This window comes from Phascolarctos cinereus, unplaced genomic scaffold, assembly GCF_003287225.1.
Source record: "Phascolarctos cinereus isolate Bilbo 61053 unplaced genomic scaffold, phaCin_HiC Scaffold_726;HRSCAF=1367, whole genome shotgun sequence".
Taxonomy (NCBI): Eukaryota; Metazoa; Chordata; class Mammalia; order Diprotodontia; family Phascolarctidae; genus Phascolarctos; species Phascolarctos cinereus.
In genome coordinates, this window is record NW_027556098.1 from 417,568,944 (window position 1) to 417,589,206 (window position 20,263).

At 41.4% G+C, this 20,263-nt stretch overlaps 1 protein-coding gene across 1 annotated transcript; it reads right to left on the reverse strand.

Moving 5' to 3' along the window:
* Positions 1–402: 402 nt before the first annotated feature.
* Positions 403–13,492, reverse strand: LOC110219750 (uncharacterized). Its single transcript, XM_021003380.2, is given in 7 exon segments — positions 403–545; positions 547–2,306; positions 5,694–5,789; positions 6,516–6,642; positions 10,936–11,024; positions 11,846–12,089; positions 13,266–13,492. Coding segments are annotated over 6 exon segments (2,220 nt in total). The 5' UTR covers positions 11,862–12,089; positions 13,266–13,492; the 3' UTR covers positions 403–413.
* Positions 13,493–20,263: the final 6,771 nt, after the last annotated feature.

Sequence of the window (20,263 nt, forward strand, 5' to 3'; positions counted from 1 at the left end):
CAAGTTGGCTTGAAGCTTTCTGTATATCATCTATACCCAGAATCATTCTCTCAAGTAAAATCACTGATGTATAAGGAACTAAATTTGAACTTTTTGGAGGCTTATTCCATTTACGATGTTTTTCTCCATTATGATTTTCCTGATACAGAATGAGATGCTGAAGGCCTCCCTACTTCCACTACATTTCTATTGTCTGTTCAGAATTAATAATCTGATAACAATGGGATGATTTTGCCTGAAAGTGTTCCTAGCATCCCTACATTAGTAGGATTTCTTTACACTATGAACTCTCTGATGCTCACTAAGCTGTTGCTTTTCGCTAAAGACTTTGACATATTCATTATATGTATGTGTTCGAGGCATTTCCCCAGTATAGATCTGAGTAGAACCATAGACTGCTACTTTAATTACACTTAAGGTTTATTTTGACTATGAATTCTTTGATGATGAGAAAGGGAAGAACTGTTTGTGAAGTTTTTTCCACATTCATTACATTTATAATGTTTCTGTCCACTATAACAAGGGACTCTTCTAATGCTGAGAGAATAAATCATCACTGAAGGATTTTCCACAATCAGTAAATTTATAGGACTTTTGTCCTGTATGAATTCTCTGATGCTTTGTAAGGGAAGAGCTGCTACTAAAAGCTTTGTCACATCCACTACATTGATAGGGTTTCTCACCTGTATGAATTCTCTGGTGTAGAACTAAAAATGCATTCTGCCTGAAGGCTTTGTCACATTCATTACACTTAAAGGGTTTCTCTCCAGTATGAATTCTCCGATGATGAGAAAGAGAAGAACTGTCACTAAAATATTTTCCACAATCATTACATCTGTAAGGTTTTTCTCCAGTATGAATTCTCTGATGTCGAGTAAAAGATGAACTGTCACTGAAAGATTTTCTACAGTCGCTACATTTATAGGGCTTCTCTCCTGTATGAATCCTCTGATGCTTAGTAAAAGAAGAGCCATCACTAAAAGCTTTGCCACATTCACTGCACTCATACGGCTTCTCACCAGTATGCATTCTCTGATGTAGAACCAGAAATGCATTCTGCCGGAAGGCCTTGCCACATTCATTACATTTAAAGGGTTTCTCTCCAGTATGAATTCTCTGATGGTGAGAAAGGGATGAACTGTGTGTGAAGGCTGCACCACAATCATTACATTTATAGGGTTTCTCTCCAGTATGAATTCTCTGATGTTGAGCAAGAGACGAACTGTCACTGAAAGATCTTCCACAGTCACCACATTTATAGGGCTTTTCACCAGTATGAATTCTCTGATGCTTAGTAAAAGAAGAGCTGTCACCAAAGGCTTTACCACATTCACTGCATTCATATGGTTTCTCACCAGTATGCATCCTCTGATGTACAGCCAGAAATGTATTCTGCCTGAAGGTTTTGCCACATTCGTTACATCTAAAGGGTTTCTCTCCAGTATGAGTTCTCTGGTGTTGACAAAGAGATGAACTCCGTATGAAGGCTGCACCACATTCATGACATTTATATGGTTTCTCTCCAGTGTGAATTCTCTGATGTTGAGCAAGAGATGAACTGTCACTGAAAGATCTTCCACAGTCACCACATTTATAGGGTTTCTCTCCTGTATGGATTCTCTGATGTTTAGTAAGGGAAGAGCCATGACTGAAAGCTTTGCCACATTCATTACATGCATAAGGTTTCTCTCCAGTATGAACTCTCTGATGCAGAGTAAGAGATGAACTTCTAGTAAAATCTTTCCCACATTCATTGCATTTATAGCGTTTCTCTCCAGTATAAATTTCTTGATAATTTATGAATTTCTTTTGTCTGAATGCTACCCCAAATTTATTATATTTGTATGTTTTCTCTCCAGTAGTTATTTTATTACATATAGTTGAGGGACACTGAAATTCTTTCTTGCGAACATTATGCTTACAAAGTTTCTTTCCTGAGAAGACTCTATTATTTTTACTTGCTTCTGAATACTGTTTGAAGGTATTTCCATGTGCATCATATTTATGGGGGCTCTCTCCTGGAGAAATGTTTCTCTCTGTAACAATACTTGACTTAAGTTGAAAACTTCTCTCAAATATATCACATTCATGGATTCTTATTTCATTAGACATGTTCTTTTGAGTTATTTGCGCCAAACTTCTTTCTTGGCTCCCCTGTTGCCTCTGGAATCTGCCATCACATTCCCAGGGCTGTCCCAAATTTGAGTCCCATAAGCCACAACCTGCAAGCCTTTCCTGGGATGATTCTTTCACCGAAGTACCTTGCTTTGCAACTGAGTTCTTGGTCTCAGGCCTAGTTTCCCAATCTGGGAGGAAAAATTAAAATAGAAATGTTCCCTGTTCTCTTTGGTAGGAGAAAGGCAACTGCTACATAAGTAAATCATTACCACCATTAATATATTTCTAAGGATTATGAGGTTATCCGTAGGGTAAAAGCCCAACTTCATTTTTTTTTGAGATATCTTCTCACTCAAATTGAAAATAACATTAATTCCTATTTATAGTGATATATTAATTGTACAAAGTGCTTTCCTCACAAAAACCTAGTGAGATAGGTGAATCAAGTATCATCCACATTTACAAGAATACTGTTTGATATATGAAAGACATCGAAAAGGTTAGCTTAGGCGAGAGAGGGAGTGCGTTTTCAAAAATAAAAAGTTTGCAGGGGTGTATATATATAATGGCAAATTATATTTGAACTTTAAATCCAGACAAGAGATTAGAAAACATCATACCTAGGGAACTGCAAAGTGGTATCTCTCTCTTTTTTTTTAAAGGTAATTGGGGTTAAGTGACTTGCCCAGGGTCACACAGCTAGTATGTGTCAAGTGTTTGGTCTGAGGCCACATTTAAACTCAGGTTCTCCTGACTTCAGGGCCGGTGCTCTATCCACTGCGCCACCTAGCTGCCCCAAGGTGGTATCTCTTAACATCATTTGAAATTCCTCCATTTCTGCCAAGTAAACTATGAGCTTCCTTTTCTTGACCACAGCCTCTGGACCCTTCCCTCCCTCCTCAGCTTATTCTTTGCCTCCATTCTCACCTCCACTGCCTGGATCTTTCCCCTAGTCTTGAGGTCCATCATTCTTGTTCTGGCTTAACTTCCCTCCTGGAAGTCTTGACCCTATGATCAGTTGTTGCAAAAACGCATTCTTTTCTCCCTTGAATCCCTTAACTTTGCCCCATGCCAACTATGCCGATCGCTAAAGCTGCAAAACCCCTATTAGTTGCCTTTGCCACTTCTGCTCTGAAGCCACAGAACCCTGAAGGTCATGAAAATACCAGGCAGAATGACTCAACTACAAATGTATATTCTCTTACCTCTCCAGCCCTTCACTGTCTTTGCAGGAGTCTATCAGAGGATGTCTTAATGGCTTCCTAATCAGTCCTCATATTAACTGTTCAAAAACTTTCTTCTCTAACCTTAAACCTCCAACCACACCCCCACACCCTCTCATTGTGAGAAATAATTCATTCGGACACCTACTCTATTCCAATCAACACCAATCAATTTGATATGATTCCACAGGGGAAGTGATTATAAGTTCTGCATATCAGGCCCCAGAACTGTGAGTTGCAGATTGTAAGATCACTTGCTAGGAAGCTAACTAGATCACTTCACTGGTCATATTCACTGAGGAGGCAAATACAGAGTGGCTTCGTATCTTTCCTCGCCTGGTATGAATGTTCATATTTAAACTAACTTCTATTTGAACAATATGACCATTTTCTTTAAATAAGACAGGAATAAAGAAGTCCAAATAGACATAATATATTGTTTTCTTGACTGTCGATACCTTGTTAAAATACTGTATTAAAATATTCATTGAAATATACATATTTGCATATATGTGTACAGGTCAAATCTTTTTTCAACATAATTCAAATGAATGTCCAAACCGATCATTTTATTAGAATTGAATATTGTTCAAAATGTGAAGGCTACTGCCTTGGGCTTAGAATTTTTTTCTGCATACAGCATATAAAATATCCCTATATGGGGAAAAAAAACAAACTAACCCCTAATTCAGTGTAAAATTGGTGGTCACAGCCAGCCCTCCTGCTGCCTTCATGTTCATGCTTCTTTAATTGTTTTCTCTTCCTCAGTTCCCATGCTTCTGTTGTTGTTGCTCAGTTGTGTCCAATTCTTCATGACCCCATTTGGGGTTTTCTTGGCAAAGATGTTTATTTTTATTTATTTCGCTTTATTTATCTTATCTATATCACAAACTTTTAAGGTGGGGTCATTTTACCATGATACATATCAGCCTCTCCTGTATCTTTAACATGCCCTTTGCTACTGAATCTCATCTGTGTCTACAAAACTGCAAATTTCTCCCATTCAAAAATCCTTTGAAAATGCTACCGTCTTGAGCTATTGCCTTCTTTATTTCCTCCCTAACTGGTGTGGAAAGAGCCTTCTGCCGTCACATCTTCATCACCAAATCACTACTCAAGCGCTGCCATCGGGATTCTGACCCCACCAGGGAGACTGAAGTCATCTCTCCCAAGTCAGCAGATGTGGCCTCGTTGTCATCCTCAAGTGTTTGCTCCTTGACTCCTGCAAAATCAGTCCTAACTAGTCCCTCCTTCCTAAAGCTGGATAAAAGTGTATGTGTTTGGGGGGGGGGGGAAGAGGATGGACATGATGCCATGTAAGGGGAGAAGAATAGGACCCAAATGGTCAGGTTAAAAGATGTGGGTACAGTCAGAGCTCACCAAATCAAACTAGTAGATAAACCACTTGACAATGGGTTTCTTGAACTTTGCCTAACCACAGACCATACTTGTTTGCTTTTACTCGTGGGATCCCAATGTGATTCCATTATCATCTTGGACTTCAGGACCCTGGACATGACTCTGGTCTACTTCTTACCACTTGATTTCTGATCCCATCCTCTGAACTGGCCCACTGCCTGCTCCTCCACCTCACTCACAGAACCTGGCCAGCCCAGGCACTACAGCTGGATTACTCCCCACGGACCTTCAGTCACAGACCCAGCCAGCTTTGCCTTCCCCATTTCCTCAAACAATACTCCTTTTCCATAGGCCATGTTCTGGTCAAAATAGTTTGTCGATTCCTGCTTTTGTTCTGTCCTCTTTCACCTCTGTGCCTCTCTAGATGCTCTTCTCTATGCCTCGAAAGGCTTCCTCTCACCTACTGAAATCCCTGCCTTTCTCCAAGGCCCAGCTCAGGTACTACTTCCTTCATGAAGGCTATCTTGATCTACCCAACCTCCACTCTTTCAGGGCATTTATCTGGACTTCTTTTTGCTCATTATATACTAGTTTGTATTATTTATATATGTATTTCAAGACATTAGACTCCATTTAGAATAACAGAATTAGGAGAAATCAGAAGGCAGCAAAAGGGTAGCTGCTGCATGTTGGTAACAACATGCAGCAGCTAATACATATCTGTAAGTAGAAGGAAATGAAGATGCTAGAGAAGGCGGAAATAATCATGGGAATAATGTCCCAAGGGAATGAAAAAGGATGAGATCTGGAATACAGGTAGAAAGGTGTGTGTTTGAGAGAAAAACCTACGTCTTTCTCTCAGACTCAAAGTCTGAAGTCCTCTCTCCAGGTCTGGATGACTGAGTAAAACTCCTTGCCTAACATTTCACAGATCTGGGATCAGAGCTGCTGCCTGCAAGTGATTTCCACCTACCTGTGTTCTCATTTGCTTACCTGAATACGTGCTTCTCGGTACTTCTTCCTCTGCTAACCATGGTACCTCTCCTTGCTCCAACTGGGAAATCACCTCTGGCTTGGACACAGGAAGCCCTGCTCGTGGGTTTTTTTAAAAATGAAGAAGAGGTTGGGAAAAAGTATCCACCTTACACTTTAGTCTAAGCTGTTCCTTATTAGGAGAAAGGAGGCATGCTAGGGAAGCTCAAAGAGTGACACAGAGATCCTTAAGGAAGCTGTGTGCTCTAGGACCAGAAGCCTCTTTGGCAGTCAGAGAAGAAGGGCAGGCATAGACCTCATTTAGAGAGTTCTAGAAAAATTAGTCCATTTGACTCCACATCCTGCTAAGAAGATGGGAATCTTCACTGTCTTCAGGTCTCTGCACTGGAGCTTTGGGGGAGAATTCCTAACCCTGGGGATCAGAGGATGACAAAGGTACAGCCTCTGAAGCAGCTCCTTAAAGCTGCCAATTTCCATTGACTACAAAAAAACAACTTTCTCCTCAGTATAAGGAGCAGAAACACTTTGCATATAACAGTTTAAGAAGCTATAAATCCCTCAGATCAAGCCAAAATTCAGTTAGATACGTCAGCGGGGGTTTTTAACCTAGGTTCAGGAAATTGGTTTTTTAACTATTTCAATAATTAATTTCCTCTTAATCCCCTGTACTTTTTTGCATTTGAAAACATAATTCTGAGAAGGGGTTTATAAGCTCCTCAGCAGACTGCCAAAGAGGGCCACGACACAAAAAGTAAGAACCCCTGCCTCAGAGCCACTTCCAAGCAATGAACAAATCCTGAGTGGCGAAGGGAATGTTCTCACCCAGAGACACCAGGTTCCTATAGTTCTCCAGCATCACATCCCTGTAGAGGTACCTCTGCGCAGGCGTCAACTGCTCCCATTCCTTCCTGGTGAAGTCCACGGCCACATCCTTGAATGTCACAGATTCCTGAAACAGCAAACACATTCATGTGCCTCTGAAGACCAAGCCTCTCGTGGACCTGGGAGAAGGTGGAAGAAGTTGGCAGGGCTTAAAGAGACTGGTTAAAGGTGGTCAAGATTCTGAGCATTCCATTTAAATACCTGAATACCCACTGTGTTAAAGCCACCTTGTTCTACAGCAGGGGTGAGGAACCTAAGGCCTCCAGGCCACATGTGGCTTTCTAGAAACTCGGCCTTTTGACTGAGTCCAAGTTTTACAGAACTTCATTGTTGCTCTTTTTCCCCCCTACTTTTTCCATGGTTATCACAACTTTCCCCCACCTTCATCTCTCTCACCCCCCATTTTTTTTAGCTGCCTCTTGTAAGAAATTACAATGGTCTCACAAAATCAGTTCCTATTTTGGCCATTTAAAAACGTGTGTTTCATTCAGCTCCTCTTGTCCCTCACCTCTCAGAAAGGATTTGGGCAGCACACTGGTTATCACACTTATGTCTTTCAAAGCTATTTTTCTTAACGGTATTATGGTCACCACATGCTTATTCTCCCAGGTCTGCTTACCTCAAGAACTCATCCTCTTTCCATCCCCAAGCCCTCCCTTCTTCTTAACCTCCTTATTGCTACAAAGAGCACCAGCATCCTTCTAGTCACTCAGGTTCTCAAAATTAGTCACAGGATCATTCATCTAGAAGCTGGAAAGAATCTCAGAGGCCCTCTGATCCAGCTTCATCATTCCACAGATGAGGAAAACAAAGCCCAAGAGATGTTAAGCAACTTGCCCAAGGTCACACAAGTAACAAATATAAGATTTACACCTGGTCTCCTGACTCCCTAGTGGTACTCTTTCCACTCAAGTGGAAGCCACCCTCGCTCAACACTTTCCTGCCATTAATCCTTCCCTTCCAATCACCTGTCAAGTCTGGCCAATTCTACATTCACAACATATCTTACACTCATTCCCTTCTATCTGCTCTCCCAGGCATCTCCCTTGTTCCAGCTCTGAAAACTTCTCACCTCATTTACTGCAATAGCCTCCTAATTGGAGGCTACACCTCTGGTAATCCATCAATCTATTCTCCACTCAACTTCAATTCATGTGTATATGCATACATGTATACATACATTCTTTGTGTGCATACGCATTTACATAAACACATTTCTATGTGTATACAGATGTGTCTATGTATGTACATGTGTCTGTGTTTGCATATGTGTATGTGCACATACAAAATAATTTACCTATATAGTATGATATATATACACATATATATATATTATATATGTGTATACACACACACACATAACTACATCCTCAAGTGTTCAAAGAACTGGAAGATGTAATTGCTGAGCCACTGTCAATGACATATGTAGGTATATACATATGTAAATATGTAGGTGTCTAAATAAAAGTTTTTATTTTTTTAAACTATATTGGAAGAAAAAGGAAGCTCGAAGAAAGGATAGGATGTTTCTGTTTTGTCTACAAAGAAAAATGAGCTTTACATTGCAAATGCCAGAATCAAAATGACTACCAGGGAGTTAATATCTAAGTACAGAAACAGTATGAGTGATCTTAGCCACCGACTGTCAGTCAGTCAATAAACATTTATTAAGCATGTATGATGTGTCAGGCACCGTGCTAAGCTCTGGGGATACAAATATGAAAAAGAGAGGCAGTCCCTGCCCTCCAGAAACTGACAACGTTATAGGGGGAAGACAAAACCCCAAAGGAAGCTAAAAAGATTTGGGGAGCATTCAGCATGGGGCTTGATGGAGAAGTCCAAAAGCAGCGTAGCTGGTGGGAAATGAGGAGATGGCTGTCCTGGGCAAGCTCATGGCTCTGCCCTCCAATCAGAGGATACTGGGGAGATGGGAGTGGCAGGGTGGCTTAGTTCTTACAGAACGGTAAGATTTCCCAGCGATGAGGTTCCTGAGGGCACAAAGGAGTCCAAAAGCAGCGTAGCTCGTAGGAACTGAGGAGAAACTGAATTCACATCACCTGATTCAGATGAACTACATGCTCAGGTGTTTAAAGAACAGGGGATTGCTGAGCCACTGTCAATGATATAGGCAGGTGTACAAATATATATGTTTATAGTGTACACGTGAGTATATACATGGATGTACGTGTAGATATAGATCTAGTTCGAGATGTTATATACTTACTTCTTGACTACGGATCTGTCCTGTCAATACCACTTGAATTATCACAGAAAACTGGAAAGAAACCACAAGTTTAGAGAATGACAAATATCCTGATTTTCACATCAGGGAAGAGAACAGTGTGTAAACTATTAACTAACAAACGACTTCGATTCCTGGGAAAATTCTAGAATATATCATTAAAGAAATGGTTGGTGAACATTTGGGAAGGAAGTAGTGATTACAATGAGCCAGCTCGGCTTCAAGAACAGATTCTGACTAAACTCATCTCCTTTTTGGATAGGATTACTAAACCAAGATAAGAGGAATGCTATGGATACAGTTTGCCTAGATTTTAAAGGACACAGGGAAAATGATACAGTGCGAATTGCATGTTATGTAAAAAGAAAATTATCAATAAAATCTTTCTTTTTAATAAAGGGAAAAATTAGTCGGTTGGAAAAAAATCTTTGAATCTGATATCCAAGATACATAGGGAACTTATGATATCATAATAATAACATTTATGTAGCGCTTTTAGCTTTGCAAAATGCTTTACAAAATTTTGGGAGGTAAGTGGAAACATTCCCACTTTACAGATGAGGAAACTGAGGAAGACAGAGGTTAAGTGACTTGCTACATCCCACAGCTAGGAAGTATCTGAGACCAGATTAGAATTCAGTTCTTCCTGACTCCAGGCCTGGCCTTCTATCTTCTTCTATCTAACTATCTCATGAACCATTTCAAAAGAATTGCAAACTGTTAGCAACCATGAGCTGGTTTCACAATAGCTAAGAGAGAAAGGCAGGCCAAAACCACCCTGAATTGTCACCTCATACCTAGCAACCATGCAAAGATGACAAAAGATGGGAAGAGTGATGTGGAAGAGATTGTGGAAAGCCAGGACCGCTGATGCACTATCCATGGAGCTATGAACTTGCCCAACTTTCTGAGAGGGCATTCTGGATTATTCAAAGAAATAAGACTAAAATGTTCCCCACCCCCTTGACCCAGAGATTTCACTACTAAAAGATGAAGGCTCCATATGCACCAAAGCATTAGTAAAAGTATTTTCTGCAGCAGCAAAGACCTAGGAACAAAGTACATTCCCATCCACTAGGGGCGTGACTCCACAAATTGTGGCATACCAACGGAATGGAATATTCCTGCACTACAGGACACTATGACTGAAGATTAAGCATAGAACTTTTTATAAACCGGTACAAAGTGAAGCAAGTGACTACTACAATGAAACCATGACCAAGTTGGTCTCCAAGGGACATGAGAAGGTAGGAAACTCGTTATGGAAGCTGGTGGGTTGCCTGGGGTCCTGAGAGCTGCTGAAGTGACCTGCCTAGAGTCACATGACAAATACATACCAAAGGGACCTGGGTCGTGCATTTTGAGAATTATCACCCCTTCTCTTTCCACTAGCAGGGGAAATTCCAACAACAGACGTGACACAGCTTCATTTCCCTTTCCCTTACAGGCATCTTCTGCATTATGGGCAGCTCCAGTACCATGGGAACAGGATATCAAAATCTCCTGCTTTCAGTACCAGGTGCTAACTCTGTATATCTACGTCTAACTCTGTAGCCTCTGGCATCCAATCCTTCCCACCACGTTGACACAGGCAGCTGTTACAGATCCTGGCAACATGGTCTACCTCTGGGCTTTTGCAATCCTCCTCAATGAAAATCCCTTTTGCCTTCTTCTCAATTAATCGACTCAATTTTGCCTTCTTTGTGAATCCTTCCCCATCTACATGAATGTCTCTGAAATCCTAAGCACAGGTTGTTTGCATTTAATTTCAAAGAAACTGCAACCTTCTGGATAGCACAGACTCTTCAGACAGTATAAATCTCAAACCATCCAGCACAGCACTGATCATGGATCGGGCCAACAAAGTCACTGAATAAGTGAATGACGAGTGGAGAGCAGAGTGATGTGAAGGGATGACATGAGGCCAATAAGAAGCATTCCCCATGTAGTAGTAAATATGAACCAAGATACGCCCCAATTAATTAAGTCAGAGTTGTCTGGATTGGAGCACAAGAAGGGAGCTGTAATGGAGAGAAAAAATATCTCAGATGAGAGAAAGGAATGTAACTACTAAGAAATGAGATAGCATTTGGGAAAAGAAGGGTAACTCCAACTCACCTGGGTCCTAGTTGTGAGGAGGTAAGGAGCCAATCCTTTATCTCCTTTGATCCTATTTTGGAAAAGGGCAGAATCCTGAGAAAGTAGAGCTTAAGAGAGAAAAGAAAGTATAATTCAGGTCAACAAGCATTTATGAAGAATTTGCTATGGGCCAGAGCCAGGGGTGGGGAACCTGGGGCCTTCTAGATCCTTAAGTTCGGCCTTTTGACAGGTTCCCTACCACTGGGCCAGACACTTTGCTGAGCAGTGGGAGTTGAAGAAAGGGGGGAAAAGGTCCTGGTTTTCAAGGAACTCATAATCTAATAGGAGTGACAATGTATAAACCAGTACGTACAAATAAGATCAATATGGTACACCGTTATTGCCAAGACCACTGCATACTCATGTTTTCCATCTGAGATTATCTCCATTTAACCTCGTATCTGTCTTGTATGACTTTGTACATCATAGAAAAAGCTTAAAAGACCCAAGTTCTCTTCCTAGTGTGGCCATTATCAATCTGTGAGACTTTGGGAAAGTAACTTGCTCCTCTAGTTCCCAGAGTCAGTGACTTAGAGGAGGGATGGCATAAATCTCTGGCCAGGTGAGGAAGTCCCCTGAGTGTTTACATGTAAGTGTAAGTAAGTATATGCACCTCTCCCTATCCCTCCCTGCATAGGAGCAACCAATAGAAAACGTCTTCATATTTTACCACTGTTATCCATGGGACAGTATAATAAAGGATATTACTTTGGATGCTGGATGCTAGGACGGTGCAGGCTTATGTTAACACCCCAACAAAGTGGTCTGTCATACACTGGGCAAGACCTGACCTCCAACTCATTTATTCTGCAAGGGTCCTTCCCTTTAGGTGGTTATTTCTGTATCTCTTCTTCCCTTCCCTCTTCCCCCATCCCTTTGCAATTCTTACCTCCCTTTTCATACATTTGGGCTGAATGTTCCACCAGGATCACAACTCCCTCAAAGTTTTCCCATTGGGGGACCTGATTTCCCTGGGCAAGCTGTTCAGGAATTGCTTTAGTCCATCAGCCACTGAAGACAGAGCTCCTGCACTCAATTCAATGCTTCGCTGGGCTCAGCCATTGAGTGAGTCCTCAAACCTGAAGACCCAGACAGAAGAGTCTCTTCCCACGGCAGTTATATGGAGTTATGACCTGTGGGTTTGGAGAAAAGTGCCTCATATCTGCAGTTGGGACCTTCACTTTGGGAAGCCTGTCTCATTCAGACTCAGGCAGAAGATTGAAATCGGCAGAAACAACCCAGCAGCCTCGATCTCCCAGTCTCTACACCAGGAGCCCAGGAGAGAGTAGGGTCAAGCCTCCATGGCCCTCTCCCTCTTTCCCTTCCCATTTCTTCTCCCTCTTCACAGACCTTGCAGTCACATACAATGCAAAATGTGAATGCAAAGCAAAAGTGTTCTTCAATCAGCATAAACAGACTTCTACAAGCTGACCTCACAGACAAGACAAGAAAATAACGACACAAAATACAGATTTAGGGCCAGTCACCCATCAACTAGCATTTAAGAGCTTAGTATGTGCCAAGCAACGAGGATGCAATGCAACGGAAGATTCAGGGATTCAGTCTGGGAAAGGAGATGTGAGGAAAAGGACAATGATGAGAGATGACGACGTATTCAGAGTCCGAATCCAGAAGAAGGAACTAATAGAAATAAAGAATAAGATTCTCTGACCTTAAAGTTTAAAACAAAAATTTAATGGTGCCATGCAAGACAGTTGAGTGTGTTACCTTAACCTGTAATAGATCTCAATGACAAGATAAATAAGATGAGTATATATATATATAATGAGAAAGATGTAAGGAAAATATAAGATAAGGAGAAAAACGTCTCCTTTCACTGTCCGGAGCTGCCCTCGGCGTTGCCAATGACTGGCTACATTGGGAGGGCAGTCTCGCAAGCTTGCAACTGATATTGCCGCGGGTTCCCCGTTCCCTCTCAGCCCCCTTCACTCAGCCGCCCAGTCTCGGGGCTCCTGCCTCGACACCTGCCGAGTACACCACCCGCTGCCCAATCACACAGCTACCGGCCAGGTTAATCTGAGGAGGTCCTGACCGCTTTCTTCGCCTCAAATCCGTCCCTGCTCCAGGTGACTCAGACTCTGCGCCTCATTGTGTTTTAGTCTACATTTAGGTCTGACCATGTGACTTCCTCAATGCATCCCAACGGCCTCCTACGGCCTCTGGGATAAAACATAACCCGCTACCTGGGCAGCCTCAGCGGACTCTGTGCTCCTCTCTCCCCTCTTCTCCCCCCACCGCTAACTGCCTCCCTCCCAAACCACCTGGCATCTAAGCGCTTTGCATTTTACCTGCGTCTATACTGCCCGATGTCCCCGCGAGCCCCCAGGCACTCGGGAAGCTTGCATCCATTTCCAGCGTCCCCACTAAGCGGGTCACTGAACGGGCCCGGGGCTCGGACCACAGCCGCGGCCGCCCCGTACCTGGTAATCCGTCCCGACCTGCGAGGCGCCTGCGCACTTCCCTGCGGCGGCGGTCCGGCGTTCATTCTGCCCTTCCCCCTCGCCATTTTGGGGCGCAGCGCGCCTGCGTGGAACGCTGCGCGGAACTACGACTCCCAGAGTTCTTCCTTTCTCCTCCCTTTTTCTAGTTTTTGGTTATTGGGTCTTCTATGGGTATTGTTTTTGCTTTTCCTCCACCGAATCTTCTGAAAATATTTTCCTGAAACATCTCTGAAAACAAAGATGGGATGGCATAAAAGGAATGGGAAACGGGAGGGCCACAGGGAGCCGAAGAAGTCTCCACCAATCGGGAGGGGCGCTCTCAGCGTCACCCCTCCCACCCCAGTCTACTGGCGTGCTTGTCTCCATGACAACCCTTTGAGCATGCGTGTCCTCGTCTTTCCTATCTCTTGTCCAGGAATCAAATACCGCCATCATTCAGCGTGGTCAATGACACACCAACCCCATTATTTTTTTTACACAATATTATATTACAAATTATAAGTAATTATGAAAAATACTTTTTTCCTCCTGATAGCGCCTATAAAGCGCTTTCAGATTTGCAAAATATTTAATAAATCTCATTCATGCAACAACCCTCTTGCCCTGTGGCAAAGCTATTACAATATACCAATTTTACAGATAAGCTGAACCAGGGTCACACAGCTACTAAGTTTAAGATCATCTAAGCTCCAATAAAGTGCCAAAGCGGGACCTACTCAACCCTAACAGGCACCCCAACATAATAGACATTCTTTCTTTGTTCTCTGAGTGAACTCACAACTACACAACTCCTATGTCAGCAACTACAAGACCAGGTGAAGCTGACCACCAAGACGCGTCAACCCAGATACCATATTGAACCATGGGACTTTTCTTATCTTCGTATTTTATGGACATATGATATGCTATGTCATATAAAGAAACACAGATATCCTGGATCTATAATTTCAATTGACACTTGTGACATTCCCATCTTATTGTCTCTCGTGCTCTGGTTGAACATATATGGTGACCATAAATCTGAGTAACACAGACATCCTGAGTCAGGGTTTATTTGTCCTCCTAAAATTGTTTGATTGGATCAGAGTTAAAGCTTTGACTCCATGTACATGTTGCTAACTTAAGGGAATAAAAATATGAATCACCTAGCTTGTTGCTTCTTTAGCCAACTTTCAGGTTGACATACATAAGCATAAGTGTTTAATTATAGCAAGTAAAGCCATTGAATAAATATTTCTCCACAATCACCACTGTATGTATATTTAAGTATGATCAGTTTTTTAAAAAAAACTTTATCCTTAAACAAATGTAATTTCATAAACTAGGAAGCTAGATTTGAGAAATTATTAGCAATATTTATTTTTTGGGATGAAAATATTTCAGTTAGTGGCTAAATATAGACATAAATACTATCTAAATAAATATGTACATAAATATATGTACAGGCATATCTAATACATATTTTTGCAATATGGATTTACATCTAATAATGATGTGGGAAAACCTCTTTGTTTAACTTGTAATGAAGTTTTTGGCTGCAGAGTGTGACAACAGCCAAATTAAAATAATATGTTCAAACCAAGAATGCAGCTTACTGCATTCAAACCAGAAGAATAATTTAATTTTTGGGACTGCTAGGCAATGCAGTTAAGTGACTTGCCCAGGGTCACACAGATGGTAAGTGTCAAATATCTGAGGCCAGATTTAAACTCAGGTCCCCTGAGTACAGGGCCAATGTTCTATCCACTATACCACCTAGCTGCCCCCCAAAGGAATATTTTCAAATAAGCATCCTCAAATGAGGAAAAATATTGTCTTGAGAAATTTCTTACTGCCAACAATTTGCCAGATATTTACTTGCATCTTATTAAACTTCTTATTTAATTGCAAAAACTAAAAAGCTGTATAGGGTAGATCTTGTTACCTGCAATTAAAGCGTCAGAAACAGTTCACAGCAGAAAGGTATGAAATTTAATAGGAATTAACACAATTCCTTTATCACATCATACTATTTACCAAGAGACACAAGTTTAAAACTTGAATTTCCTAAAATAGTGTTAAATAAATTTTGGCTTGAGATTAAGACAGAATTATCAACATTTGCTGAAACATGTTTCTTCCATTTTTGTTGTCAGGATGGAGAGATGGGCAGTAGCCCTGGGCAAAAAACGAGAACACTCAGGACTATTGACCTTGAAATAGCAATTGCCCTCTAGAATAAAGAATATTTTGTTGGGGTGTGGGAACCCTTGAAAATATCAGCGCATCTTGGTGTCATTGGAAAGAATTCTCAGACTCAATCCATCTTCAAGACAAGTGGCAAAACTTGTTCCTTCCCTAAGGAACCTCGTGTGCAGATGTCATACCTAAGGGGTAGCTTTGTGTTTTTAGGGTAGTGTTTTTAGATCTGCTATGTCAGTAAGTCAACTGTTGGGCATGGACAATGTTTGTAACCAATCTAAATGTAAAAGAGTTGATCTATATCTTGGCTTGTATGTATATCTTCTGGAGGGAGCCAGTACCTGATAGTTCTTGTAACGGGGGAGGTACATTAATTGACTGGACCCACTCATGGCTTACTGGTCTTTGGGCTGGAGTCCAATCACCCCATCATTTCACAGGGGCAGTAGAGGTAGTTAGATTATTTGGGATAATTGACATAGGATCAGAATATGCAAGAAACAAGACAAGTGCAATTTAAAAGGGCAGTGTGTGTGTGTGTGTGTGTGTGTGTGTGTGTGTGTGTGTGAGTGTGAGTGAGCAAAGACAAAAAGAAATAACGTTGGGGCCAGTGTATGTTTTAAGTGTCAGGATCTAATTGGGTCCATTTGAGAATGAAAAAGTTTGCAAATCTATGTATTGTTAACAAATGGGATCCTCAAAGTTTTCAGAAAGATTCTTGGGGTAGCTAGATGGCACAGCAGATAGAGTACCAGCACTGAAATCAGGAGGACCTGAGTTCAAATCTGGCCTCAGACCAAACACTTGACACTTACTAGCTGTTTGACCCTAGGCAACTCACTTAACCCCAATTGTCAAAAAAAAACCAATTGTCTTCTTTTACATTTCCTAACTGTAACCAGGTTCTAAAGTGTAGAGAATTGGGTGAGGGAGGAACAATCTTTTTCCTCAGACCTATATTGGGGATTGAATGGTTTGATAAATGGGATGCTAATAGATTATACTAGAAAATAATAACAGCATCTCATATACCCACACCCATAGAATGAGAGATTTATTGTTTTACAGCTAGGAGATCAAGGTCATCTGCTTATTTACTAACAGCAAATATTTCAAGGTGGTGCCAGCTAACCTTCAGAGGAAAGAAAGTTGACTTACCTGCCTACAGTATTATTAACTCTTCTGGTTCATAAGAGGCTGTGAAATTGGAAAGAAACCAAAAAATTGGTTTCAATTGTGAATGTGAGTAATTTGTGAAAGGGTGATGCTTCCTCAGATCAGTCCATCCTAACTAAGAAAACTTATCTTTCTCAAATACAAAATAAATACTCTGAGGAAGGATGTGCAAGAATAGGGTGTCTTCTGTAAATTACCGCTTGATAATAGCATATGGTTGACATATTTATGTGAAGAAGATTATCCTTTGGAAAACTAGAATCAGAAACTTCCCAAATCAGGAGAAAAGAAATCACATTCACTTCTGACCTGGCACACCCATAGTGGAAGAAATTGTACCTAAAAAATACGGAACCATCTGTCTGGTTCTTCCTCATACTGCTTCATTTTAATTGAGAGTATTATCTATCTAATATAGAATAGATGCTGTAAGTTAGGATGTGCCAGACTAGGTTGTCTTCTGGAAATCACTGCTTGACAGAATCAACAGGAGCTCACTTGCCATACTTATCTGTGAAGAGATCTTCTAAATCCTCAAGACTGTTGAATATGATGAGTTGATTAATCTTGATAGAATATCACATATCAACACAGCACTTACTACCCTTGGCTCCTTCACCACAAAATTCCCCACGTCTTAATGACTTGAGACTTGAATTTCATTCTCAAGCTAGACAATCGGGTAGGCATATTGTGGGGGAAGAAAAAAATATGGTATATAATTTGGTCCTCAGGCTGGCTCATCCTAAATGTGAGCACATTCATTCCCAATATGCAGTTAATGTCATCAGGTATGGAGGGAAAGTGAAAATTTCCCAGGGGAACATAGAGTCAGAAATTCTTGAATGAGAATATTTCTCTTACTGATTTTTGGCATGTCATGCCTTTTGAGGCAGTGAACCAACTTCTGAATGGATGTCTTGGTCCTCAGACTGGCTCATCCTAACTGAGAGCACTTATTTCTCTCCCATACAGAATAAATGCTGAGTTAGGATATGCCAGGCTAGGTTATCTTCCACAAGTCCTGCTTGGAGGAATCCACATGAGGCACTTGCTGTGTTCACTTGTGAAGAGGTCCTTGCATTTCGAGGTCTCTCTTGACAATGCAAAGCTTCTGCCATCAACTGTCACATACCAAGTGAGAGCCGGTATTGTTTGCAATTTCAAAGAAATTCTTCAAGTTAGGATTGGCCAATCTGGGTTTGCCTATTGCCAGAAAGACCAAGAACTTCACAAATCAAATAAAACACAGAAATCCTTCTGACCTAGGGTGCTCATTTTGGAAGAAACGCAATCTAAAGCATATGCAATCATCCACGTGGTGGATGTCTTGCTCTTCAGACTGGCTCATCCCAGAGAGTACTTATATCTCTCCAACACGGAATAAATGCTCTGAGTTAGGATGTGCCAAGCTAGGTGATCCTCTGCAAGTCCTGCTTGGAGGAATCAGCATGAGGGCACTTGCCATACTCATCTGTGAAGAGGTCCATTCCACTGTCCCTGTAGACATTGAGATGCTTCTGCCACCTACTGTCACATCCCAACTGAGAGCACTTGTTTCCAAGTTCAAAGAAATGCTCCCAGTTAGGAATTGCCAATACAGTTTTCTGATTAAAGTCATAAGCATATTGACATACAACTTCACAAATCACCAGAATACACACCACGGTTCAATGTGACATACATAACCACTGTGGAAGAAAGTGTAGCTCAAAATGTGCAGCTATCATTCTGTGGGATGGCTTGCTCCAAAGACTGACTCATCCTAACTAAGCACACTTATTGGTCTCAAATACAGAATAAGTGCCCTGAGTTAGGATATGCCAGTCTATTTTATTCTCTGCAAGTCTTGTTTGACTGAATCAGCATCAGGTCACTTGCTACACTTGGTAGTGTTAAGAGTTACTCTGCATTCCATTGTGCCTCTAGACATTGACATGCTTCTGCCATCTGTCACATCCCATCTGAGAGCACTTACTGTTTCCAAGTTCAAAGAAATGCTCCCAGTTAGGAATTGCCAGTTTAGGTTGGTCTAATAAACGTATACACAGAAAGACCTACAATTTTTTTTTCTTCTTTTGTTAGGCAATGAGGTTAAGTGACTTGCCAGGGTCACACAGCTAATTAAATGCCATGTGTCTGAAGGCAGCTTTGAACTCATGTCCTCCTGACTCTAGGGCTAGTGCTCTATCCACTGTGCCACCTAGCTGCCCTAGACCTACAATTTCTAATACAGAGAATACACATCATACTTCCTTGTGACATGGCACACACACTGTGGAAGAAATTGTACCTCAGAAATGTGCAAACATCACTCTGGTGGATGGCTTGCTCCTAGATTGGCTCACTCTAACTGAGAGCACTTATACCTCTCCAATACAGAAGAAATGCTCTGAGTTAGGATATACCAAGCTAGTTTATTCTCTGCAAGTCCTGTTTGACTGAATCAGCATCACGGCACTTGCCATACTCATCTCTGAAGAGTTCCTCTGCATTTCATTGTGCCTGTAGACATTGAGATGCTTTTGCCATCTGTCACATTTCCAAGTTCAATGAAATTCTCCCAGTTAGGAATTGCCAATCTCAGTTTGTGCTTAAAGTTATAAACATGTTGCTGTACAACTTCAGAAATGAGGATAATAGACATCACAGTTCCTTGTGACATACATAACCACTGTGGAAGAAATTATACCTCAAAAATGTGCAACCATCACTCTGGTGGATGGCTTTCTCCTAGATTGGCTCATCCTAACTGAGAGCACTTATCTCTCTCCAATACACAATAAGTACTCTGAGTTAGGATATGCCAGGCTAGTTTATTCTCTGCAAGTCCTGTTTGACTGAATCAGCATCACAGCACTTGCCATACTCATCTGTGAAGAGGTCCTCTGCATTCCATTGTGCCTCCAGTCAATGAGATGCTTCTACCACCTACTGTCACGTCCCAACTGAGAGCACTTATTGTTTCCAAGTTCAAAGAAATGCTCCCAGTTAGGAATTGCCAATACAGGCTTGTGATTAAAGTCATAAGCATATTGACGTACAACTTCACAAATCAGCAGCATTCACATCGCGGTTCAATAAATTCTACCTCAAAATGTGCAACCATCACTCTGGTGGATGGCTGGCTCCTACACTGGCTCATCCTAACTGAGAGCACTTATCTCTTCAATGCAGAATAAATGCTCTGGGTCAGGATATGCCAGACTAGTTTATTCACTGCAATTACTGCTTGACTGAATCAACATCAGGGCACTTGCCATACTCAGTTGTGAAGAGGTTCTCAGCATTCCACTTTGACTCCAGACAATGAGATGCTTCTACCTTCTATTGTCTCATCCCAACTGAGAGCACTTATTGCTTCCAAGTTCAAAGAAATGCTCCTAGTTAGAAATCGCCAATATAGGTTTCTGATTAAAGATATAAGCATATTGACATACAACTTCACAAATCAGAACACCTGATCACAGTTCCTTGTGACATACATA